The 27195-nt window shown below is 38.1% G+C and overlaps 1 protein-coding gene across 2 annotated transcripts in view; it reads left to right on the forward strand.

The window, feature by feature from the left end:
* Positions 1-7353: 7353 nt before the first annotated feature.
* dop1b (DOP1 leucine zipper like protein B) overlaps positions 7354-27195 on the forward strand; it is a 58545-nt gene continuing 38703 nt past the window's right edge. For both annotated transcript variants that reach the window (XM_062069083.1, XM_062069084.1), the window contains exons 1-8: positions 7354-7562; positions 13469-13648; positions 17383-17564; positions 17650-17820; positions 24748-24937; positions 25022-25120; positions 25215-25338; positions 26974-27083. In XM_062069083.1, the coding sequence (XP_061925067.1) occupies positions 13511-13648; positions 17383-17564; positions 17650-17820; positions 24748-24937; positions 25022-25120; positions 25215-25338; positions 26974-27083 (1014 nt within the window). In that variant the 5' untranslated portion in view covers positions 7354-7562; positions 13469-13510. The remainder of the gene's footprint in view (positions 7563-13468; positions 13649-17382; positions 17565-17649; positions 17821-24747; positions 24938-25021; positions 25121-25214; positions 25339-26973; positions 27084-27195) is intronic.

Raw genomic sequence — 27195 nt, forward strand, 5'->3', positions numbered from 1 at the left:
AATGAGGAAGCGGCGGTACTAACAGTAAAAGGAAAATCAGTACTTCCTGTCAGGTGATCTTCGGTGATTGGACCAACATGCGAAAGAGGCGGGGACTAATGGCACTTCCTAACACTGCTTAGCAAAGTAAAACTACAACAAATATAAATATCAGAAATCCTCACCTTACATGATTGTCTAAGCACAACATTGCACAATATCAAAGTGAAAGATAAGGTGAAATATTTAAGCAATAAATTCTTCAATTTCTACATAACCGACATTTGTAAAGTTACAAAGGACTCAAAGTTAGTATTATTTGCAGATGATACAACTGTGTTTTATTTAGGCGAGAACACACAGACACTAATACAAATAATAACAGAAGAAATGAACAAATTAAAAAGATGGTTTGACAGAAACAGACTATCTTTGAATCTCAGTAAAACTAAATTATTGCTATTTGGTAACAGTAGAAGAGAAAGTCAAATACAATTACAGATAGACAGAGTAGATATTGAAAGGGTAAAAGAAAACACAATTTTGGGTGTAATAAAAAAAATTATAAAATAAACTGGAAATCTCATGTAAAAAATATACAACCTAAAGTAGCAAGAAACACGTCAATAATAAAGCCAAAATTCACTTCATGTTCTCTACTGCTCGCTAGTGTTACCATATCTGAGTTATTGTGTAGAAATATGGGGAAATAACTATAAAGTACACTTCATTCATTAACGGTGTTACATCTCACCATATGAAATATAACTTACTTAACCAATTATTATTTATTTATTTTTTATTGTTATTACTTATGGAGTATATTGTGAATAAATTGAGAACAGGAAGTGAACAAAAGTTTTAGCAACTGCTATGTAAAGGAAAAGGAGTAGGATTAAATAAGCTCTGCTTCTTCCTACTCCTTTTCGAACATGTTGAGTAGAGAAACTGGAAATTGTGATGTGTCATGTTATATGAATGCATGTTCGATATAAACTCAAACTCAAACTCAATGTCAAAGTGAAAGATAAGGTGAAAATATTTAAGCAATACTTGGACCAAAATTGTTCAATCTCTATATAAACGACATTTGCAAAATTACAGAGGACTTAAAGTTAGTATTATTTACAGATGATAAAACTGTGTTTTATTCAGGAGAGATCACAGAGAAGATAATACAAATAATAAAAGAAGAAATTAACAAATTAAAAATATGGTTTTACAAAAACAGACTATCTTTGAATCTCAGTAAAACTAAATTAATGCTATTTGGTAACAGTAGAAGAGAAAGTCAAATAAAATTACACATAGACAGAGTCGATATTGAAAGGGTAAAAGTAAACACAATTTTGGGCGTAACAATAGATGATAAAATTAAACTGGAAATCTCATGTAAAAAATATACAACATGAAGTAGCAAAAACATGTCAATAATGAATTAAGCAAAACATGTTCTAGACCAAAATTCACTTCATATTCTTTACTGCTCGCTAGTGTTACCATATCTGAGTTATTGTGTAGAAATATGGGGAAACAACTAAAAATGTGCGCTTCATTCAGTAACAGTGTTACAAAAAAGATAAATTAGAATAATACATAATGTTGGATATAGAGAACATACAAACCCTTTATTTATTGAATCACAAATATTGAAATTCAACGATTTAGTGCATTTACAGACAGCTAAAATTATGTACAAAGCAAACTATAACCTGCTACCCAAGAATGTACAACAATTATTCTCAACAAAAGAGAAATATAACCTTAGAGGAAAATCAAATTTAAAACATTTGTATGCTCGTACAACACTTTTAGCCTATCCGTATGTGGAATTCAATTATGGAATGGATTAACCAAATAAATCAAACAAAGCACCAATATGATTCAGTTTAAGAGACCGTTCAAACTACAAGTGTTCACCAAGTACACAGAACAATAATTATGATGAACATCTTGAAACCTTTTTTATTTTATTTTATTTGTTTTGGATAAAGATTATTTATGTATTTAATGTTTGTTTACTTACTATGGTATATTGTTTATTTATTCATTATTTATTTATTTACTGTTCTGTAACAGGCAGCATGGTGGCAGAGGGGTTAGTGCGTCTGCCTCACAATACAAAGGTGCTGAGTAGTCTGGGGTTCAATCCCGGGATCGGGATCTTTCTGTGTGGAGTTTGCATGTTCTCCCCGTGACTGCGTGGGTTCCCTCCGGGTACTCCGGCTTCCTCCCACCTCCAAAGACATGCACCTGGGGATAGGTTGATTGGCAACAATAAAAAAATTGGCCCTAGTGTGTGAATGTGAGTGTGAATGTTGTCTGTCTATCTATGTTGGCCCTGCGATGAGGTGGCGACTTGTCCAGGGTGTACCCCGCCTTGTAGCTGCGATAGGCTCCAGCGCCCCCCGCGACCCCGAAGGGAATAAGCGGTAGAAAATGGATGGATGGATGTTCTGTAACAGAGATCAAGGAAATGAGATAAAATTGCTATGTTATGAAAAGGGGTATTAAATAAGCTCAGCTTCTTCCTACTCCTTTTAGGACGTGCTGTAATGAAACAACTGGAAATATGTGACGCCTTACATTGTATCGTATGCATGTTCCAAATAAACTGAAACTGAACTGAACTGAACTGACCTGAATTCTCATATGCAAAAATAAGATCAGAGCAGATAAGGCCAACTTCGAAAACCGTATTGGTCACTGTGAATCAGTCCTAAACAGGTGGCATAACCATATTTGGAAGAATCTTGCTCACTATAATGGAAAGCATATGCAGACTTATTTATCCGGCTTGTTCCCTACCTGCTACAACCAAGAGTGTTAAAACTATGAATGTTAACAACCTACGATTCATTTGGAAAAATACATGTAATTATATAAGAAAAGAAGATATGATTAAAGGCGTTGAAGAGGGTGGTTGGAACATGATTGACTTTAATGTGATGAATGGAGTTTTAAAATGAAATGGTTAAAAAAATATCTTGTGAATTCACATTCAATATGGTATATAATTTCAAATGAGATTGGGAGGTATACAATTTCTGTTGCGTTGTGACTTTCAGGTAAACTCATTACCAGTCTAACTGTCTGATTTCCACCAACAGACCCTCCTGTAATGGAAATTATTGTTTAAACACTATCTCTCCGCACAATACACCGATATGTAATAACCGTTACATTCTAGTTAATAGAAAATCCATATATATATATATATATATATATATATATATATATATATATATATATATATATATATATATATATATATATATATATATATGTATGTATGGGAAAAAATCACAAGACTATTTCATCTCTACAGGCCTGTTTCATGAGGGATTTCCTCAATCCTCAGGATTGAGGAAATCCCTCATGAAACAGGCCTGTAGAGATGAAATAGTCTTGTGATTTTTTCCCACACATACATATTACGCTCTACCACGGTATCGAGCACTATTTTTTGGATAATCTAATTAAGACATATATATATATATATATATATATATATATATATATATATATATATATATATATATATATATATATATATATATATATATATATTAGAGATGTCCGATAATATCGGCCGATAAATGCTTTAAAATGTAATATCGGAAATGATCGGTATCGGTTTCAAAAAGTAAAATTAATGACTTTTTAAAACGCCGCTTTACGGAGCGGTACATATCCGGTAAAACACGGACGTAGGGAGAAGTACAGAGCAGTTGCGTCTCCCAGTAGGCAACCCCTCCCTTCTCCCACACACAACACAGGAGTTGACGATTGCAGCGTGAGAGGTTTACTGGCGATGCTTGATGACCGGAGCATAACAACAAGAATGTGTTGTTGCCGGTGCTGTAGCCGTAGCTAACAAGCGGGCTCACTCTGTGACTGACTAACGACACCACGTCTATGGTTTGGGATTATTTTAAAGTGTGTCTGACGGATAAAAAACTGGCAATTTGCAATGACTGCAAAAAGTTGGTTATGCGAGGAGGACCCAAGACGTCTTCCTTTAATACGAGCAATTAGATCTCCCACCTCTTCAAGAATCATAAGGAGATACACAATGAATACAAGCGGAAGATGGATGAAAACCAAACACCGAAAAAAAGTAGTACCACACAGTTGTCGCTTAAAGACTACGCAGAGAAAAAAACAAAAATACAACAAAAACGACCTCAAGGCGAAAGCCCACGTTGTGGTCAGGGACAACGCACGCAGTATGTCAAAAGCTACGGTGGAGTTTGGTGTGGCTAGTCTGCCCTGCATGACGCACACTTTGCAACTTGCAGTGAACAGAGGTGCCCTGTCTCAACGCAGCCTTTCAGAAGCTCTGGCTGACTGCTAGGCCACTTCAAGCACTCACCACTAGCTTGCAGCACATTTGTGTTACTCATACAAATACGTTAGAGCAGGGCAGATTGAGCCCAGTTTATAATTTCCTGTTATACAGTATGCCAGGCAGCCTTGCACTAAAGGAGGACTATGTTATTGTTTACTTTATTACTCTAGTATACTCTGGACTGAAGCTGTGTGCCTTCATTGTTTTTGTAGCTGTTGTTTTGAGGCATGTTTAAAAAAAATAAAAAATAATGCACTTTGTGAAAGTCAAAGTATAGTATTTCCCATAGTTGTAGTGGGTATCCGGATTATCTCAGGGAGAGCATGTCCCAAATTCCAAGCTGCTGTTTTGAGGCATGTTAAAAAAAATAATGCACTTTGTGACTTCAATAATAAATATGGCAGTGCCATGTGGGCACTTTTTTCCATAACTTGAGCTGAAGTTGTTCTCTTATTTTGGAAAACCTTGTTACATTGTTTAATGCATCCAGCATTAATTAGGCAACAATAATGTGTTAATTCCACGACTGTATATATCGGTATCGGTTGATATCGGAATCGGTAATTAAGAGTTGGACAATATCAGAATATCGGCAAAAAAAGCCATTATCGGACATCTCTAGTCATTACGGTAGGCTACTTGGAGAGCCAGGTGTTTTCTGTGGTGGTACTGGGTGAAAAAAGTTTGAGAACCACTGGAATATATTAGGAAAATATCCGTCCATTTTCTACCGCTTGTCCCTTTCGGTAGGGGCGTCGAAAAGGGGGGGGGGGGGTAAAGGAGACGGATTCTAGGGGCCCATGATGGAGGGGGGCCCAGAGAGGCCCTTAATGATGATGAAATTATAATGTTGCCGCTGTGTTGGGGGCCCTGTAAAGATTATTTTCATGGGGCCCAAAATCCCTAGCGGCGCCCCAGCCTTTCGGTGTCGCTGGAGCCTATCTCAGCTGCATTCGGGCGGAAGGCGGGGTACACCCTGGACAAGTCGCCACCTCATCACAGGGCCAACACAGATAGACAGACAACATTCACACACTAGGGCCAATTTAGTGTTGCCAATCAACCTATCCCCAGGTGCATGTTTTTGGCGGTGGGAGGAAGCCGGAGTACCTGGAGGGAACCCACGCATTCGGAAACACGATAGCCGTCAATGACTTCAACATAAAATTAGGTGACAGTGTCATCACCAGGAAAGATGAGGTCAGCTACCTAGGTTCCATTCTAGAGGCTAACCTTTCCTGTGACAAAATGGCAACCAAGGTAATCAAAAAGGTTAACCAACGAACGAGATTTCTCCACAGAATTTCCTCTCTGGTCAACAAAAGCACCTTGAGGATTCTGGCGGGAACTCTCGTTCAACCCTTTTTCGATTATGCATGCACCTCCTGGTACCCTAGCACCTCCAAAACCCTCAAATCTAAACTCCAAACATCTCAGAACAAGCTAGTCAGGTTACTTCTAGACCTCCACCCCAGATCCCACCTCACTCCTACCCACTTCTCTAAAGTGGGCTGGCTCAAGGTGGAGGACAGAGTTAAACAACTTGCACTGAGCCTAGTCTATAAAATCCGCTACACCTCCCTGATACCGAAGTACATGTCAAACTACTTCCTTAGCGTAAATGACCGCCATAACCACAACACCAGGGGGTGCTCCACTAACCACGTTAAACCCAGATTCCGAACTAACAAAGGTCTTAACTCATTCTCTTTCTATGCCACATCAATGTGGAATGCGCTCCCAACAGGTATAAAAGAAAGGGCATCTCTATCCTCCTTCAAAACCGCAATAAAAGTTCACCTCCAGGCAGCTACAACCCTAAACTAACACCCTCCCCGGATTGCTAATAATCAAATGTAAACAATCAAATGCAGATACTTTTTCTTATGCCTTCTGATCTCTCTCTCTCTCTCTATGTCCACTACTTGATGTCCACCCCCCCCCCCCAACCCCCCTCCCTCCACACCCCTGATTGTAAATAATGTAAATAATTCAATGTGATTATCTTGTGTGATGACTGTATTATGATGATAGTATATATCTGTATCATGAATCAATTTAAGTGGACCCCGACTTAAACAAGTTGAAAAACTTATTCGGGTGTTACCATTTAGTGGTCAATTGTACGGAATATGTACTTCACTGTGCAACCTACTAATAAAAGTCTCAATCAATCAATCAATCCGTAATTTTGCAGAGTAACTGACATTTAGCGCAAACAGCTGCTATCGCAAAACCACAATAATAATTTCCCCTACTCAGAAAAATATGTGAATACTTCAAAACAAGAATGCCATAGTCGAGATAATTATTTCAGTCCGTATGGAAATGTTCACGACTCAAGAGCGCATTCTGTAATTTCCGCAAAAGTTGTTATTCTCTTTCCTAGTCGGCAGACCTAAGCTTAAAGACGCATTAGCGCCACCAACTGGACTGGAGGGAGGAAGGGTGGAATATGCGGGTAAATAAGAGGGGACATTTTTTGGGATAAATTAATTATTTTTAAGGAATTTACAATTTGGATTGCTTATTTATTTTCAGATAATGGTGGTAAATATTTAAATGTTTGTGATTGTAAAACGTATTATTGCGGATGTGTACTGTACAGGCGTTGTACGCACAAAACAAATGTATTTTCTGATAAATTTCGGTGGGGAAAATTGTAAAAATGTTGTCGTAAGACTGGAGACAGATGCTAAAAATTCAACTTTAGAGGTGATTAAGAAAATGCGGTGCTCACAAATATCTAACAGTGAGGTGAGAGCTTTGTAAACACTGCACATCCTGGAATATACCATCTCTGAAACAGGGGTGTCTGACTTATGTATTATTCGTCATTTCATATTTTATTCATATAAATTGGTCAAAATGATACTTTATGGGAGATATAAAAAAAGAATATGTTGTGATTTTATCCGCTTTTTGAGTTCATCTTAGACAAAGAAAGATATACTAACGAAAAGATCCACACCGACCCCTATTTGAATCCGGAAATGAACTAGTCTGTCTCTGTCCGTCCACCGTGGATCAGCTGAGTTGGACGATACCGCCCCATCATGACTGTCATGATCGCGGCACTCTGTTTTGATGCGCTCATCTTGTAAAATAGAAGGAACATGTGCTGTCCGTCTCTTTTTAAACCACAGTGACGTGAAGGATGTACAGATATTTACGCCACCCTGTTCTTCGAAATGATTGAGCGGCGTGTGTCTCGGCGCTTGTTTTCCCTTTGGTGAGTCATTTTATTGATGCACCTGATACTAGCTAGCTTAGCTCGCTGATATCGCGTTCACGTCTACATGACGTACAATATCTGTTATTCGTATCAATACATATTGGCAACGATTCATCCGTGCTCGATAAATACGCACACATGTCCTAATTTATATAGTATTTTATCCCTGTAGTTACATAACAGACTCTACTACTAATGCAGCAATTGGACCAAAAGCTGTCTCATAACGCTCTGGAGCAGTGTAGTGTTGTGCAAAGTGTCAAGTCACGTGACAAGGGCCACCGTGGGTGTCCACGCACAGAACACGTAGACACCCTTCTGCTTTATTGCTGAGACAGCCTGCAGAAATGCATGCATTAGCAAACATGACGCACGCACCAACAGTGATGTATCCATCCATCCATTTTTTTACCGCTTGTCCCTTTTGGGGTCGCGGGGGGTGCTGGAGCCTATATTTCAGCTGCATTCGGGCGGAAGGCGGGGTACACCCTGGACAAGTCGCCATCTCATCACAGGGCTAACACAGATAGACAGACAACATTCACACTCACATTCACACACTAGGGACCATTTAGTATTGCCAATCAACCTATCCTGTATTAAACACATAATTGTGTTGTTTTTTGGGGGTTTGGTTTAATATGCTGAGATAATATTTACGGTACACACTTGACCCCAAAGACAAAAAAACCTCCCCAGACATTAGTAGAATAGGTTGACTCGGGCAATGAGATACAGTCTGGTGTGCCGTGGGAGATTATGTAATTTCACCTACCGGTAATTGGGTTAAAAATATATATTGCAAACCAGTAATTATAATCCGCAAATAAGACAGACAGGTTGAGTGTCTGTGCTGTCTAGAGCTCGGCAGAGTAACCGTGTAATACTCTTCCGTATAAGTAGGTGGCAACAAGTAGCTAATTGCTTTGTAGATGTCGGTAACAGCGGGAGGCACTGTGTAGGTAAAAAAGGTGTCTAATCCTTAAACCAAAAATAAACAAAAGGTGAGTGCCCCTAAGAAAAGGCGTTGAAGCTTAGGGAAGGCTATGCAGAACAAAACTAAAACTGAACTGGCTACAAAGTAAACAAAAACAGAATGCTGGATGCCAGCAAAGACTTACTGTGGAGCAAAGACAATGTACATCCGAACATGACATGACAATCAACAATGTCCCCACAAAGAAGGATAAAAACAACTGAAATATTCTTGATTGCTAAAACCAAGTAGATGCGGGAAATATCCCTCTAAGGAAGACATGAAACTGCTACAGGAAAATACCAAAAAAAGAAAAAAAACCCACCAAAATAGGAGCGCAAGACAAGAACTAAAATACTACACACAGGAAAACAGCAAAAAACTCAAAATAAGTTACGGCGTGATGTGACAGGTTGTGACAGTACACCTACTTTGAGACAAGAGCTATAGTGATGCATGGTTGGTTATGGTTTAAAGTCACATCCAACAATTGCGACAACGACTTTTTACTGTCTACTGAGTTTAGTTTTTTAATGATTTCTGCTGATGGTGTGCCTCCGGATTTTTTCAACGCAAAAAATGTGCCTAGGCTTAGAAAAGGTTGAAAAACACTGGACTAGGGCAATGTTTTTCAACCACTGTACCACGGCACACTACAGTCTGGTGTGCTGTGGGAGATTATGTAATTTCACCTATTTGGGTTAAAAATATATTTGGCAAACCAGTAATTATAATGCGCAAATGTGCCGTTGTTGAGTGTCTGTGCTGTCTAGAGCTCGGCAGAGTAACCATGTAATAGTCTTCCGTATCAGTAGGTGGCAACAGGTATCTAATTGCTTTGTAGATGTCGGGAACATGGTTTGTCGTGATCACAATATGCGGGAGGCAGCGTGTAGGTTAGAAGGTATCTAACGCTTAAACCAAAAATAAACAAAAGGCAAGTGCCGCCAAGAAAAGGCATTGAAGCTTAGGGGTGGCTATGCAAAACGAAACTAAAACTGAACTGGCTGCAAAGTAAACAAAAACATAATGCTGGACGACAGCAAAGACTTACAGCGTGTGGAGCAGACGGCGTCCACAAAGTACATCCGTACATGACATGACAATCAACGATGTCCCCACAAAGAAGGATAGGCGTCCGCACAACTTAAATAGTCTTGATTGCGAAATAGAGCAGGTGCGGGGTATAGCGTTCAAGGAAGACATTATACTGCTTCAGGAAAATACCAACAAAAGAGGAAGAGCCACCAAAATAGGAGCGCAAGACAAGAACTAAAACACTACACACGGGAAAACACCAAAAAACTCCAAATAAGTCACGGCGTGATGTGACAGGTCGTGACAGTACACCTACTTTGAGACAAGAGCTATATTGATTCATGGTTGGTTATGGTTTAAAGTCATATCCAACAATTGCGAGAACAACTTTTTATTGTCAATATCGGCTACTCAGTTTCATTTTTTAATGTTTTATGCTGGTGATGTGCCTCAGAATTTTTTCAATGAAAAAAATATGCCTTGGCTCAGAAAAGGTTGTAAAACACTGGACTAGGGGCTTCTTCATGAATAATAATAATTATAATAATAATGGATTAGATACCGTTTCCTTATAGGTGGCTGGTGACATTTACTCAACTGCAGAGAGTGGCTTGCAATTATTGGTAATTGGATTGAGCGGGTGCTCTTAAATTAGCATCTGTGATGGCAGTATTCTCATATTAATATGATTATGCTTACTCCCACGTTTGACCCTAATGCTTACCTAAAACTGCTGTATGAATATCAAATGTTCACATTTTTAATACTTTAAATCGGTGGTGTCGAACTCCTTTTCATTCAGGTCCACATCACAGTTACGGCTGCCCTTAAGACGGCCGGTTGTAACCGTGAATAATTTATGAATATAAATGTGTAGAGATTAATCTCATGATATTATTATATCATTTTCTATGCATTTAATTATTTATTTTTACATATACTGTAAACAAAACAATTTTCGATTTTGCCGTAAAAAAACTGGCAGCTTAATCGCCACAATTTAACCTTAAAATCTATGTTGTTGTTTTTTACAGCACATTACTGTATATATTAAAAACAATATTATACTTTTTTTTTTTCCAAATATATTTTATTGAATTTTACAGTTAAAATCACGATTGACAATCATACTTTGCTCACTAGGACCCTTCATACATGCACAAATCCACTCATCCACACTCGCATGCACACTTGAAGAAAGAGTTGCACTTGGGCTTTAACAACTCAATTTTTACAGCAAAGTTCCCTCCAAGGTCTGCAGTGTACGCGTCCTCTGCGCACAGCAAATTAATGCCGCGCAGAAAATCAAAAATCCCATCTGAACTCTAAACAAAATAACCACATTACAATTTATTCTGTATGATTTTGCAATGCAACTCTGTGAGTGACAGGTGAGAACAAGAGTGGCCCCAATGAATAAAACAATCTTTGTCAACACAGTTCAATTATCGTCTGTCGAGACACTTTACGGACAGGAATTCCATCAATCACTTTATTGAGCAAAAACCACACCAAAAACATGAGTAAAAAACTTTTATCTAGAAAAACTGAAGCCGCTCGCTCTGTCTCACCTGCACCAACACACGCACTCATGGCATTTAGCCAGTGCTGCGTTTATGGCCACACAAAAAGTCGGACAACCCCAACGCCACACATTGTGTAAATGCCAGGTTGTAAGACTCTGACTCCTCAATCGGATGTGTGCTTATTTTACTGCCATTTATTAAGGATGTTAATCTAAGGATATTATTCATGAAATGATGTCACTATATTTCATAAATGCTAATAAAAAGATGTATTTTACAGACAGAAAGTTACAGGAACTAAATGTAATCTCTGAAAGGGGTAACATTTCTTTTAAAGGCAGGACCCGCAGCCAGACATACAATACTAGCACATAGGTCATGAAAAACATGTTTTTTTGTTATTGTCATTGTAAGGGGGCAAAATCACTTATATCAGAAAATAATTTTAATAAAACATTTAAATTGTTATGATGTCAGGTTTGGGACAGGTGTGACGCTAGTGTGGCCACAGTGTGCACGTCTGATATTGCTTACATGTGCTCCACTGAATGCTCTGGGAGTTTGTGCATTTGCTCACACACATGAAAAATTAGAGAGAACATTGGTTTACAGTACCCAGATATTGTATATATCCATCCATCCTGCACTGGCTAAGGATCAGCAGACAATCCAGACCATAGCAAGATGGATTAATATATTTTATCTAATATTATGATATAATATTAGATAAAATCAACGTTAAAAATATATGCAATTGCATATTGCATTTGATGTCTGTATTTTGTATGTCAAAATAGAAAGAACAAATACATTTTGTAAGAAAAGATGAAATACTTTTATGGTCACATATTATTTCAAGGCTTTCGTGGGCCACTTTAAATGACGTAGCGGGCCAGATTTGGCCCCTGGACCTTTAGTTTGATAGCTGTGCTTTAAATAAATCAATATTTTAAATGTAAATGAGGCAGAAATATACATATAAAGTAATAATTAATTTTAGGCTTTATTATTTTTCTTTATTGTTTTATTTTAGACACAGCAAACTAAAAATACTCTCCATCTACACAGTTCACATAGAAAAAAAGAATATCCCAAATACAAAATCATCATTAAAAAAACAAAAAACATTAGTGATATTTCAAAAAAAGTAACATATTGTGTGTCCAAAATGGAGCAAGAACAAGCAAAACTTATAAATCAGATTTTTGAACAACAATAAAATAACACGTAATTAATTGCCTGTTGTCTGAAATATTCAGTATATTATTACAACATCAATTTTCTCTTATATGTTTTTATTTAAGATTTAAAAAAAATGTTCTCCATAAATTACAGATGTATTTTTTCCTTATTATTATTACTATTGTTATTAAGCTCTGATGTGGGTCAATGATTGGCAGCAATATGCATTTTTTTTGCATAATATTTTTCTACTGTTCTACTAAAACAGAACCTGGCACAAAATATTACATATCAATGAGTAGTTATATTTAGGGGTTTAGGGATTTTAACATTCCAAAAGGCAGTATATTTACGTAAAGTCACAGTTTTTTCAGTTTTTCTGTCAAACAAACTAATTTGAAAAAAAACAAGCAACCCAAACACACTACTGTCCGTCGCCACATCACGCTTCAAATATTGCAGTTTGACCATAATCGCGAATATATAAAGGATATATCTTTTTTTTTTTATATTTTCATTTCAGTAGCAAGCCACGCTGCAGAAAACATTTTGCTACATGCTTTGTATGGGAAACAGTCGTGCCATTCGGTGGACACATTGAAAATCAGTGGTCCAAATCGAAATCTTAAACATAAAGGAATGCATTAGTTTATGTATGTTACCACATGTGGAATAAAGAATGACATTTTATATTGTTTTCAAACTGACACTCTTTTGTGTACCTTTTCTTTTTTAGGCAAAGTTAAGGAACAGATAATAAAGGAACAATTCTGGCAAATTTCACAAAATTCATTCAACACAGCCTAAATAAAAATTAAAATGGTTAACACAAACATACAAATTAAATTAGCCTAAAGAACGTTGCCAAGATATCGTTGCTTGATTTAGCAAACTACATGAAATATTCCCATCAATGAACAACAATTTTTCCATGTCTTTCGGGGGAGAAATGAAGCTTGTCCTCCTAAGCCTAAACCTCAGAATCCAGATGTCCCTCGTCCCTTTTTCTCTCTAATCTTGCAGCCACCATTTAACTGCACTCTCTCGCTCTCTCTCACATGCATCGCCTAATTCTATTTACCAAAAACAAGCCCCAGAGGCACGTGAACAGGAGAAGTTGAGTTTGATCCACGCCTCTTTTTACTGAAAACGTTCTTGTGTGTGTGTTTGCTGTTTTGCAGACCGATTTGTGAGAACATGCTGCCCTCCGACTGACTCGCGTCATGGATCCCGAGGAGATAGAACTGCAGAACGACTACCGATATCGTAACTATGCCTCAGTCATAGAGAAGGCGCTGCGAAACTTTGAATCTTCGAGCGAATGGGCGGACCTCATCTCCTCTTTGGGCAAGCTAAACAAGGTACTAGGTGACGCATGGAAGACATTGATCAATAGGATCAATAGGACATAGTATAATCGGTTCCTGGGTCAAATTGTCAAACTTCACAAAACCTGTTAACTGAACAGGCAATTTTTAAACAGCCCGTAACATTCCTAAACGTCCCCCTGAGTATGCAAACGTGACTTTTTTAAATGATCATCTAACAGTAGTATGTGTCTCCAGAGCCTGTTTCTTCAGTAACAAGCATGAGAAAAATGTTATGAAGTTGTATAAACCTCCTTCCTCGTGGGCATGATACCACATGAGAAACATTCATCACAATTACAGTGGGGATGGAAAGTATTCAGACCCTTTTTACATTTTTCTCTTTTTGTTTCATTGCAGCCATTTACTAAAATAATTAAAAAGTTCCTTTTATTTCTCGTTAATGTACACTCAGCATCCCATCTTGACAGAAAACCCACCAGAAATGAGGACATTTTTGCAAATGTATTAAAAAAGAAAGACTGAAATGTCCCTGAGGCCAGTACATCACCACCGGGAATATGCTTTCCGAGGCCTGCTTGGGTCAGGCTTAATCGCCTTTGTACTGGCGTCGGCCTCTTCCGCTCAACTATGTTCAAATGGGGTATGGCTTTATCTGCGGCATGCGCGTGTGGTGCAGAGGAGCAGACGGCAGACCACATCATAAAATCCTGTCCCATCTATACCGCCATCCTAACGGGAATCATGGTCTGGCAGCTGTGGACGAGAGCTTGGTCAGTTGGCTGTTAAACACTTGCCCAGCTGTATAGTGCTTACACCTCTAATAAACATCAACATCTATATGCAAACGAAGAAGAAGAAGACTGAAATATCACATGGTCATAAGTATTTGGACCCTTTGCTCAGTATTTTTTGTATTTTGAGCTAGTACAGCCATGGGTCTTCTTGGGAATGATGCAACAACTTTTCTACACCTGGATTTGGGGATCCTCTCCATTTCTGTCAGGTTTGATGGTAAACAATGGTGGACAGCCATTTTTCTCCAGAGTTGCTCAATTAGGTTTAGGTCAGGGCTCTGGCTGTGACAGTCAAGAATGGTCACAGAGTTGTTCCGAAGCCACCCCTTTGTTATTTTAGCTGTGTGCTTAAGGTCATTGTCTTATTGGAAGGTGAACTTTCGGCCCAGTCTGAGGTCCTGAGCACTGTGGAAGAGGTTTCCTTCCAGGTTATCTCTGTACTTGGATGTGTTCATCTTTCCTTGAATTGCAACCAGTCACACCCCCACAGCATGATGCTGCCACCACCTTGTTTCACTGTTGGGATTGTATTGAGCAGGTGATGAGCATTGCCTGGTTTTCTCCACACTAGGGTTGTACGGTATACCGGTATTAGTATAGTACCGCGATACTAATGAATCATACTCGGCACTATACCGCCTCTAAAAGTACCGGTCCGCCACACCCCCGGCCCCGCCCCCGCCCCACGCCCCCGTCATTGTCAAGTCGTGTCATTGCTGGTTTACAAGCAGACGAGCATGTTCTGTAATGCACAATCACGGAGTACTTACAAGCAGACACAGTGTGTAGACAGAAACGGGAGACCTGACGCATTTTGGCTTAAAAACTAACGATAAAGGTGAAGTTATGACACTGAAACGGCTCCGGAGTATACGTCGCACCGGCCGAAAATGGAAGGAAAAAAACATATATACATCGCACTCGAGTATAAGTCGCATTTTTGGGGGAAATGTATTTGATAAAATCCAACACCAAGAATAGACATTTGAAAGGCAATTTAAAATAAATAAAGAATAGTGAACAACAGGCTGAATAAGTGTACATTATATGACGCATAAAAAACCAACTGAGAACGTGCCTGGTATGTTAATGTAACATATTATGGTAAGAGTCATTCAAATAACTATAACATATTATGTTAATGTAACATATTATGGTAAGAGTCATTCAAATAACTATAACATATAGAACATGCTATACGTTTACCAAACAATCGGTCACTCCTGATCGCTAAATCCGATGAAATCTTCTTCGTTTTTGCTCCTGGTATGCGCCGCTTCCTTTCTTTCTGCGGCTCGATTGCCGTTTTCTGCTGCATATTTCACTACGTCCAGCTTGTAATCTGCAGTATATGATTTCCTTTTCGCTGCCATTTTTGTTCAGCCCTTCTCAGTTTTTATAAGTTACCGGCAATGTTGAAATTATCCATTTTAATAGCTACGGACATAGTAGCAGTTAGCATCCCATAACCCACAATGCACTTCTGCCATGACGCACAATGCACTTCTGCCATGACCCTCCCCCGCCGACTGCTGACGTGTGTGTGACGATTGCTGACATTTGCTTCGTCTCTTACGCGAATGAGATAAATAATATTTTTTGATATTTTTTTACGTTAATGTGTTAATAATTTCACACATAAATCGCTCCGGAGTATATGTCGCACCCACGGCCAAACTATGAAAAAAACTGCGATTTATAATCCGAAAAATACGGTACTTCTAAATCACTAATCCTCGCCTCCATGGCGACAAATAAAGTAAGTTTCTTACAAGTATCATCCCTACAGGACGAGGAATAGCTAAACATGTTTCACTACACACCGTAGCTCACCGGTGTCAAAATGTAAACAAACGCCATGGGTGGATCTACACCTAACATCCACTGTAATGATACCAAGTACAGTAGCGTATCTAGTCGATACTACTATGATTGCGTCAATATTTTTTGGCATCACAACATCTTCTTTCGTTTTTTTAAAATTTATATTATGTTTATAAACTCAGGAAATATGTCCCTGGACACATGAGGACTTTGAATCTGACCAATGTATGATCCTATAACGACTTGGTATCGGATTGATACCCAAATTTGTGGTATCATCCAAAACTATTGTAAAGTATCAAACAACAGAAGAATAAGTGATTATTACATTTTAACAGAAGTGTAGATAGAACATGTTAAAAGAGAAAGTAAGCAGATATTAACAGTAAATGAACAAGTAAATTAATAATTCATTTTCTAACACTTGTCCTTAATAATTTTGACAAAATAATAGAATGGAAAATGACAATATGTTACTGCATATGTAAGCAGACTAATTAGGAGTCTTTCTTTGCTTACTTACTACTAAAAGACAAGTTGTCTTGTATGTTCACTATTTTATTTAAGGACAAACATGCAATAAGAAACATATGCTTAATGTACCCTAAGATTTTTTGTTAAAATAAAGCCAATAATGCAATTTTTTGTGGTCCCCTTTATTTAGGAAAGTAGCGAAAAGTACCAAAAAGTATCGAAATAATTTTAGTAACGGTACCAGTACCAAAATATTGGTATCGGGACAACACTTATAGGGACACCCCAATTTAGCATGCTATTTTTTTCAGCTGCTTTTCTAGGCATACACCTCAGATACATATATTTTGATACTTGACGCACACTAACTGTTAGTATGCAGTTTTTTTAGCTTATTTTGCAGGTTTGAACCTTTGAGTCATATATTTTGCTACTTGATGCTATATGTAAATAGCGTGGTACGAGTTAACATTTAGGTTCAGCTTGATCTTTTCAGCACTTTCATGCGATTTTTCCCGAAATTGCATGTTTGATTATACAATAATGCGTGTGCTTGTGCCAGGTCCAGGCCTACCCCTACCAAGAGTGCTTGAATGTACTGCACTTTAGGTATAAAAGCACACACATTGTATTAATTATTTAATGATTAATTTTTTTGTCCCTTGCTGTTAGGCCCTGCAGAGTAACCTGCGCTACTCCCTCTTGCCTAAGAGGCTGATTATCGGCAAACGTCTGGCCCAGTGCCTGCACCCGGCCTTACCCAGCGGCGTACACCTCAAGGCTCTAGAGACCTACGAGGTCATCTTCAAAATCATCGGAACGAAATGGCTTGCCAAGGATTTGTTCATTTACAGGTAAAGGAAAAAGCTAAAAGGTTTAAAATGGAGAGAAACACATTTTTTATTACATCGTGCATACTGTATGTTTGTGTGTTTTTAGCTCTGGCTTGTTCCCGCTGTTAGGCCACGCGGCTATAGCAGTGAAACCTGTCCTGCTCACACTGTATGAGCGTTACTATCTTCCATTGCAAAAGGCTTTGCTGCCCAGTCTTCAGGCCCTTATAACAGGACTACTACCGGGCCTGGAGGAGGGACTGGAGGTCAATGACAGGTATACTGCACTTTATAGTCTGTTAGCCAGATCTACACTACAGTGCATCCGAAAAGTATTCCTAGCGCTTCACTTATTCCAGAATGGAATGCATCCATTTTGTCCTCAAAATTCTACACACAATACCCCATAATGTCAATGTGGGGGTATTCAACACTGAAATATCACATGTACATAGTGACACATGCATACTATTCACAGCCTTTGCACTATAGTTTGTTCATGCATCTTTGGCAGCAATTACAGCCTCAAGTGTTTTTGAATACAATGCCACAAGTTTGGCACACCTATCTTTTGGCAGTTTCGCCCATTCCTCTTTGCAGCACCTCTCAAGCACCACCGGATTGGATGGGAAGTTTTGTTGGTTTTCATCCAGGATGTCTCTGTACATTGCTGCATTCATCTTTGTCTAGTCAGGGGGGTGACCAAGAACACGATGGTCACTCTGTCAGCGCTACAGCATTCCTTTATGGAAAGAGAATAACGTTCCAAAAGGACACCCATCTCTGCAGAAATCCACCAATCAGGCCTGAATGTTATAGTGGCCAGGCGGAAGCCATTTTTTAGTAAAAAGTTTGCAAAATGCACCTCAGACCGTGAGAAACAAAATCTGATGAGACAAAAATTTAACTCTTTGGCGTGGATGCCAGGCGTCATGTTTGGAGGAAACCAGGCACCGCTCATCACCAGGCCAATACCATCCCCAGTGAAGCAATGTGGTGGCAGCATCATCTGTGGGGATGTTTTTCAGCAGAAGAAACTGGGAGACTAGTCAGGATAGAAGGAAAGATGAATGCCGCAATGTACAGAAACATCCTGGATGAAAACCAACGCTTCCCATCCAACCTGATGGAGCTTGAGAGGTTGAGAAACTGCCCAAAGATAGGTGAGCCAAGCTTCTGGCATTGTATTCAAAAATACTTGAGGCTGTAATTGCTGCCAAAAGTGCATCAACAAGGTATTGAGTAAATGCTGTGAATACTTATGTACATGTTATTTTTGAGTTTTTTTATTTTTTATAAATCTGCAAAATTCAACTAAAAAAAATTCACATTCACATTATGGGGTACGTCTGTAGAATTGTGAGGACAAAAATTAATTTAGTCCATTTTGGAATAGCGCTGTAACATAAAATGTTGAAAAAGTGAAAATCTGTGAATACTCTCCTGATGCACCATATCTCATCTTCAGCAACCCTGTTTTATCATACTTAATCTTCTCAAGGGACAATAATAAAGAAATGAAACTTGGATATACTTTAGAGTAGCGAGTCTATAGCACAATAGATTCACTGTGCGTGAATCAGGCCTGTGTAAAATTTGTAACTTAAATTAATTTGAAGCATTTGAATTGAATTGGCTTCACCTGACTGAATGTTGAATTTCAGTGATGGGAAGTGGAATTAAATAAATTGCAATTCAGAGAAATCCCTTTTAACCGAGTAGCAGGTATAATTTGTAACGTTAAACAAAGGTTTTGGCCTAAACACTGTAATCCCTCATTTGTCGCTAATAATTGGTTGCAAGCCTGATGATGGTAAATTAATTTCTACAAAGTAGGAATTATTCAATATAAATCTTAATATTTTTATAGCGAGATCAAACCTTCTAATTATCGTATTTAATATTATGAGCACCCTCTTGACATGAAAAATATCCAAATAATCATCTTTACACTTGTTTAATATAATTTAGGACTGTTGCCTCAGGCCGAGCCACGGTACTGAACAGCATGCTCTGATTGGTTTGGTCTCATCTTGTTGTCAATACTACAATACTATTATTGTTTTTATTTCATTAAGCCATTTTATGCTTGACAATGCTGAATCTAGCCCAGGGGTGTCCTAAGTGTGGCCCGGGATCCATTTTTGGCCCGCAGCTACGGACAGCAGCACATTCAAAAATACAACTACTAACAAAAAAAACCGCATAAACATTTAAATAAATGAGAAAACAGGTGTAATGTAACAGGAAAAAGTTGAAATATTGTCATTGATAACACAAAGCTGACATGCAGGCTCTTTTTCTTTTAAAAATCTATATAACACACTGGTTTTGAAAGTGATAAATATCAAAATGGCTCCCGAATATTCAGATTTTTATATCTGCTACTCCCAGTGAAACAGGTTTGGACACCCCTGATAGTCCAAAAACATGTAGAATTTGTTTCAAAACAAAAAAAAATTTCAGCCCCAAAATATCTGTGATAGAGTGAAGCCGCAAACTTTGAAGCGTGATGTGGCGAGGGACGGCTGTACTAAAAATATTTCACAACCACTATATTTAAACACAAATTCCCTTTATTTTAGATGATTGTATAAAGTAAAGCATTCAGGAATATACATTATTTTTCCACCATTTTTCTTAATTTGAAAATAACATTATTCATAACTTTTAGTTATATACCGACAAATTGGCTAACAAGCTGACACTCAGCAGACAGATAGTGCCTGTCATTGCCCAATTTACAGAGCTGCCCGATCCACAAGAACTTCCTGCTGGGTTACTACAGTTTTATGACTTTGAGGCATAAATATATTACAAAAAAACAACTTATATTATATTTAAAGTATTTGAATAGCAAAAAAAAAAAATCGGCACATTAATTATTAGCGTGAAAAGTAAGCTTATTTAGTTACTGCAAAGTAACCATTAATATGTCACTTATAGCCAAATGTAATATAAAAAGGGCAGTTTCAAATTTGAATAATGAACATTTTAATGAATTGTATTTTTTAAACTGTGGTGATTGCTTATTTGACGTTATCAATAGATCATTTTGTGAACCAAATGGATCGGGCTGTGACAGTAGCGCTAAGTAACAATATCCTTGACTTGTATTTTTTTACTAACAAAATTGGTTAGCATATTAACTGTTAGCATGCTGGTATGTAGCATGCAAATGAGAGTGCTAAATATCCTGAATGTGTTGGATATTTTGACTTTGAAACTGTTTGAATCGGTTGAGAAAATGGGTGAGTACGTTATTCTGGAATACAGAGAAATTATTAATTAAAATGTAATGGAATTTCAGTTCTACTTCCTTGCATTTGAATTGGAATTTTAATGTACCTTCTGTTTGCAACCTTAATTCAAATTCATGGAATTAAAGTGGAATTTGAGAAAGTAATTTTTAATTTCAATTCAGAATATAGCACAATTTGTATACACATTAAAGGACTCAACAAACACACAACCATATTCGTCTAAATAACTGGCAACTAGGGATGTAACAATAAAAAGTACTAATGATAACCACGTAAAACTTCTGTTGGTTACTATTACTGTTTTAATTAAATTATCGGAAAAAACTGATTGATAACAGCACTTTGAAATCTCAAGGACCGACTCGCGCTAGCTGACTAGCTAGCTGGAGAGCTAACATGAAAACAAGACACATTTAATCTCAAGGCATTCAATTAATCGCAATTGACTATTTGGTTTGTCTTAGAAGCTGTTTCGCCTCCCATCCAAGTAGGCTTCATCAGTTCATGCTCATAGACTTAGATTGGTCCGGCTGGTGCCCAAACCCCAAATATTTATCCTCCAATACCAGGAGGGTGCGCCTGGGCAAGGATGGTTTTAACCTATCGTAGTGAGAAAAACAACTGTTGAGATGCAAACAAGCAATCCTACTGTCAATACCAAAGACAGTCGTTGAAGTGGGATTTCCCCTGGTTAGCATTGAGGTATTGATTGGCAGAACAATCCTTGTGGATCGACCACAAGGATTGCGAATGATAGGCAAAATTCCCCTTTAAGAAATGACATACCACAATCTAAACTTATATAAACCCATTACTGTCTGAGCAACTAAGATATACAATTTTGCACAGATTGCACGGAGTGATCGATCTGTACTTGGAGGAATGTAACACAATAGCTGTGTCTCAATTCTGGGGCTGCATTCTTCCAAAGACTGAGCCCATGGTGAGAGTCCTCCAGCAGTTTTTTTTTTGTGTTCTCTTGGTCATTCACCTTATTTTGGAGGAAGCGGCTAAGAGCTACACTTATCATAGGAGATGGTTGTCATTAATATGTGTCAGGTGTTGACAAGCTTTTTAAAGCTGTTATCCTGATTAGTAGTTAATGGTGAATTTATTTTTATGCCTGAGAATGGTTGTTGTAGTGGGTCATGTACCTTTAAAAACACAATGACAATCCTGATGATGTCCCAGAAAGAGTCCTCACGGTCTATTCAAACAGCAACACCACACAATCTTATTTAGCAGTTACTTCATGAATATGTCATTCACAATTGATGTACTTTTCTAATCTTGTCAAATTGCTTGCATAATCGCCAGTAATTGTAAATTATGAGTGGGATATCAATTGGGAAAGGCAGAATAAATTAATCACAACAACTGCAGTTTCAGCGCGTGCGTTTATTTATTTATTTATTATTTATATAGGTTATAAAAATACTTTGTTTTTAAATGATCATCCAAACTCGTATATATGTGTTTTGTGTCTTTTTTTTTTGTCTGTTGTCCTTTAAATTGCATTGTCTAAGTCCATGTCCTCTTTGATTGTTCTGCACAGCAAAAATAAACAAACAGAAAAGTCAAACAGAAGATCCCATTAATCATTTACAGAAGTAAACATTTTCAAATAACGTGCCTCACAATGCAAAGGTCCTGGGTTCAATCCTGGGCTAGGGATCTTTCTGTGTGGAGTTTGCATGTTCTCCCTGTGACTGCGTTGGTGCCTTCCGGGTACCCGGGCTTCCTCTCACCTCCAAAGACATGCACCTGGAGATAGGTTGATTGGCAACACTAAATTGGCCCTAGTGAATGAATGTGAGTGTGAATGTTGTCTGTCTATCTGTGTTGGCCCTGCGATCAGGTGGCGACTTATTCAGGATGTACCCCGCCTTCCGCTCGTGTGCAGCTGGGATAGGCTCCAGCACCCCCCGAGACCCCGTAAGGGACAAGCGGTAGAAAATGGATGGATGGATGCAAATGTTCACAAAAACAGAAATAACTAATATCGGTACATTGATGCACACATTCACTATTACAGACACACATTAATACAAAATAAATAAGTTGACCTTTTGCAGTCTAAAAAATTTGTAAGGCTTTATTTCCTTTGAATAAAGCTCCGGGCACAAAGCCGTCTGCAATGGCTGGATATATGGCTCTCTCTCGGAGTGAAGAGAAAAGCAAAGAGCACGTAGGTTGCTCAACCCTACGATAGTCAAGGTCTCATATCACTACTGTCACCCCAGCTTGACTTGTTTGCTTTTAGGTGTTTTAAATTAATACATACATACGTCAGCCTCTGACGTACATACAGTACTTACTTTTTTTCCCTTTTTTTAAAAAACTTTATTAAGACAAACATGTCTACAACAGAAAGTAAACCCTTGTGACATCACAAAACTAGACATTAAGCATGGTGAACACACTATTTTTCTTTATGAATTAAAAATATTTTTTTTTACAAATTCAAATGGAAAAAAATAAACATTTAAACACTAAAATAAAACATTGTTTTGTAAGAATCCAGAACAATATTACATTTGTATTTTGTGTGTCATCCATCCATCCATTTTCTACCGCTTGTCCCTTTTGAGGTCGCGGGGGGTGCTGGAGCATATCTCAGCTGTATTCGGGTGGAAGGCGGGGTACACCCTGGACAAGTCGCCACCTAATCGCAGGGCCAACACAGATAGACAGACAACACTCACATTCACACACTAGGGCCAATTTAGTGTTGCCAATAAACCTATTATTATTATTATTATTCTTTTTTAAATAAAACTTGCTTAAAAGAGTTCAGTTTGTGTATGAATACATTATGAGCACATTTAACAATACCGCGATAATAACGATCATCATCATCATCATCATCATCATCAGCCGTTGTCAGTCCACTGCAGGACGAAAGCCGCAGCATGTTTCTGCCATAGTGAAGGATCTCTAGCTGCTCCCTGCCACTGCACTGTTCCCCAATATTTGTCTATTTCATCTCGCCATCTCACTCTTTGTCTTCCTCTATTTCTGCTCTCATCCATGGGTCTCCATGATGTCATTAGGGAAGTCCATCTATTATCTGTTCCCCTACTGATATGTCCCACTTCCACTTACTTAATTTGATAGTTCTCATAATGTCTTGGACTTGCGTTTGTTTTCTCACCCATTCATTTGTTTTTCTGTCTTTATATGTGATTCCGAGCATATTTCTTTCCATGTTGTGTTGTGCTGCTGCTATTTTGTTTTCCATTTTATTTGACAATGCCCAGGTTTCAGCTCCATATGTCATGGTTGGTAAAACACATTGATTAAAGACCTTTCTTTTTAGGCTTAACGGTATTTCTCCTCTCATGATGTTGCTCAGTTTTCCATATTGGCACCAGCCCAATCTGATTCTCCTCCCTATCTCCTGTTCTTGACTCTTTTCTTTCAGGCTAAATCTCTGCCCCAGATAGATGTATTCATTAACTTCATCAATTTCATTTCCATTAACAGTCACAGGTCCATGAGGTGGTAGATAATAATGATAATCGTGACAATTTGGGTCACAGTAACCGAGATCGGAATTTTTCCTATCGTTACATTCCTACTGCCAACAAGTGCGGAACAAGATAGTTGTGTTCTGTCTACAGTCAAGCAATCTGGAGCTGTATGAGAGCTGTCGGCACTGGGTAGCTGTGGTTCATTGAGGGGACAATGATTTACAACATTTACTGTTGCGTTGTGAACTTCCACAAACTCACCTGGACAGGGTACTTACTTGTGTTCTAACTATTTAGACAGTACATAGTAAAGTAATACTGCTATACAAGCTGTGCACTGACTACTCAATATACTATGTCCACTCTTCATTTCTGTACTATTGTCCCTTGAGAAAAATGATTGCTGAAATGTGAGCGGTGTTCTCATTTTTGCGAGATTCTGTATAATGTTTTGACATCTTTGTGCAGGACTGATGCCTTGCTGCTTAAGTTGTCTCTGCTGGTGGGTCAGCAGGTCTTCTATGGAGCGCTTTGGGGTTCCATACTTGTCAGTCCGATAGCACGACTGCCCGCCACTGTCTTTATTGTCACACACTTCGACCGCAACTTAGCCTTGCAACAGCAGAAACACATGCTCGGCTACGACCATCGCTTGGTGGTGAGGGCGTTTGCTGGTATTCTGCGACATGAATTCTGCAACGTAGTCGGTTGTTTCAACATATAGTCTCTTGTCTGTCTTCAGGTGAGGTCTGTGTGTCTTTCCTTGCAAGACTCAAATGTGCTGGTGCAGAGAAACATGCTTGAAATCCTGCTCTTCTTTTTCCCGTTTGCCAAATGCCTGGTAGGTAAACTCTGAACAATAACTTCATTATTATTTTCTGTGGACAACACACAAGCAAACAAACACAACACATTTTTGCATTGTTTGTGTTCAGGACCCAGCAGAGACCAGTATTGTTATGAGCACAGATGACATGACCAGGGTGGTTTCCGCGGCGTCACTTACATTGCTCCGCAGAGACATGTCCCTCAACAGGCGTCTCTACGCATGGCTCCTAGGTAACTGATGTGTGATGAGCAGTGTTGGGTTAGTTACTGAAAACCAGTAACTAGTTACAGTTACTTTATTTCAAAAGTAACCCAGTTACTAATTTAGTTACTTACACCAAAAAGTAATGCATTACTGTGAAAAGTAACTATGAAGTTACTTATATAAATATTTTTATTTTTATTATTTTAAAGCCCCCTTTAAAGGCCTTTTAGCCTTCATTTCAGTACTGTTGTTGCACTGGAGAATAATACAATCTGTTGATCAACTTGACATGCATTTGCATCACTGAACTCTGCTAAGCAATGTGGTCTACATACAACACACAAAGACAAAGATATGTTTCAAAGGGCCAATTAGTTTCAGGACAAAGCAAATTGACAAAACTATTTTAAATAGCTGCAACATAACATACATTGTACATTTTTTATTCTCCGGCTTTTAACACTACGTGAGTTGTGTGATCCTCTGTTGTCCTCTGTGTTTTTAAAATGTAGATTTCTATTTACTGTTTTAATTGGTTTTACCCTTTAAAATCGTTTTTAATCATATTTATTTTATATTCTTTTTATATTGGTTTTATATGTACTTATTTTTTGTTTTTATTCAGTCATTGGTGGAGCTAAGGATAATATTTGAATATTGTTTTTAATATTGTTGTGCAGCACTTTGGAAACATTTTGTTTTTTAAATGTGCTATATAAATAAAGTGGATTGGATTGGATTGGATACATAAGTAACAAACAGCATAATAACAACATAGCTGTATACCAAGGAAGGCACACACTACATACACAAAGCCTAACCAGGCGTTTTTTTCTCTCAAGTAATTCTGAAATAAAATCATGTCTGAAGCCCAGAACACTCTACACATTTCCCCAGTTTTAGTTTAGAGATAAGGAAAGATTGGCCTGGCCCACTAGCATCCCTCTTTATGTTTGTGAACTTTATAGTCTATACATTAAGAATGATGTGATAATCAAACACTCTAGAAGTCTAGAATGAAAGAGCAACAGTATATAAGAGAATTGACAGTGTGTGTGTACCTTCAGTGTGCAGTGCCTCGTTAAAATCCAGCCGCTGTTGCTTAGGAGCATGTTGCTTTTGTAGCTGTTTCAGCAGATTCAAATTGCTGTTTTGGGCAGTAGATAGGATCTTTGATTCAAGACACAACTTACATTTAACTAAAATGTTCTTTTCTTTGTGGTCGACAAAAGAAAATTAATGAGAATATCTTCATGTTAAGAAACTCGGCTTCGGGCTTCGCCATGACGTCTTGTTATTAAACACAGACAAGCCCCCTCCCACACACACACACATACAGCGCGCGGCGCGCCTCTTCCTTGTCGCCTCTTCCGCAGCGCTCCAATAAAACACACTCAGATCTTCTCAGTTTCTAGCCGATACTACATAAAAAATAACGTAAAATAACGCAGTAACGGTAACTGAGTTACTGAATATAAAAAATAATACATTAGATTACTATTTACTGCCGAAAGAAACGGCGTTACAGTAACGCGTTAGTCCCAACACTGGTGATGAGTCAATTTTTCGAAGCTACATCTGTGGTAATGTTTAGTCCATTTCTGGTTTTCTCAGTTTGTTGTAATTTCTGTTTTAATTACATATCATTGCCTTTTTTTCAGGCACAGACACAAAAGGGGAAATGGTTGCACCACATCCGACCCTGTCTACTTCATCGGAGGAGCACATGTTGTATTACTTCAACAAATACTCTTGCGGTTTTATTGTGCAGGTACCTCACTCAAGTGTTGAACAAAAATGTTTGATTTGATGAAAAATTCCAAGTAAGATTAAATTAGTGCTGTCAAACAATATATTTTAAACATCTGATTACAATAATTCCA

The sequence above is a fragment of the Entelurus aequoreus genome, linkage group LG14 (assembly GCF_033978785.1).
Source record: "Entelurus aequoreus isolate RoL-2023_Sb linkage group LG14, RoL_Eaeq_v1.1, whole genome shotgun sequence".
NCBI lineage: Eukaryota > Metazoa > Chordata > Actinopteri > Syngnathiformes > Syngnathidae > Entelurus > Entelurus aequoreus.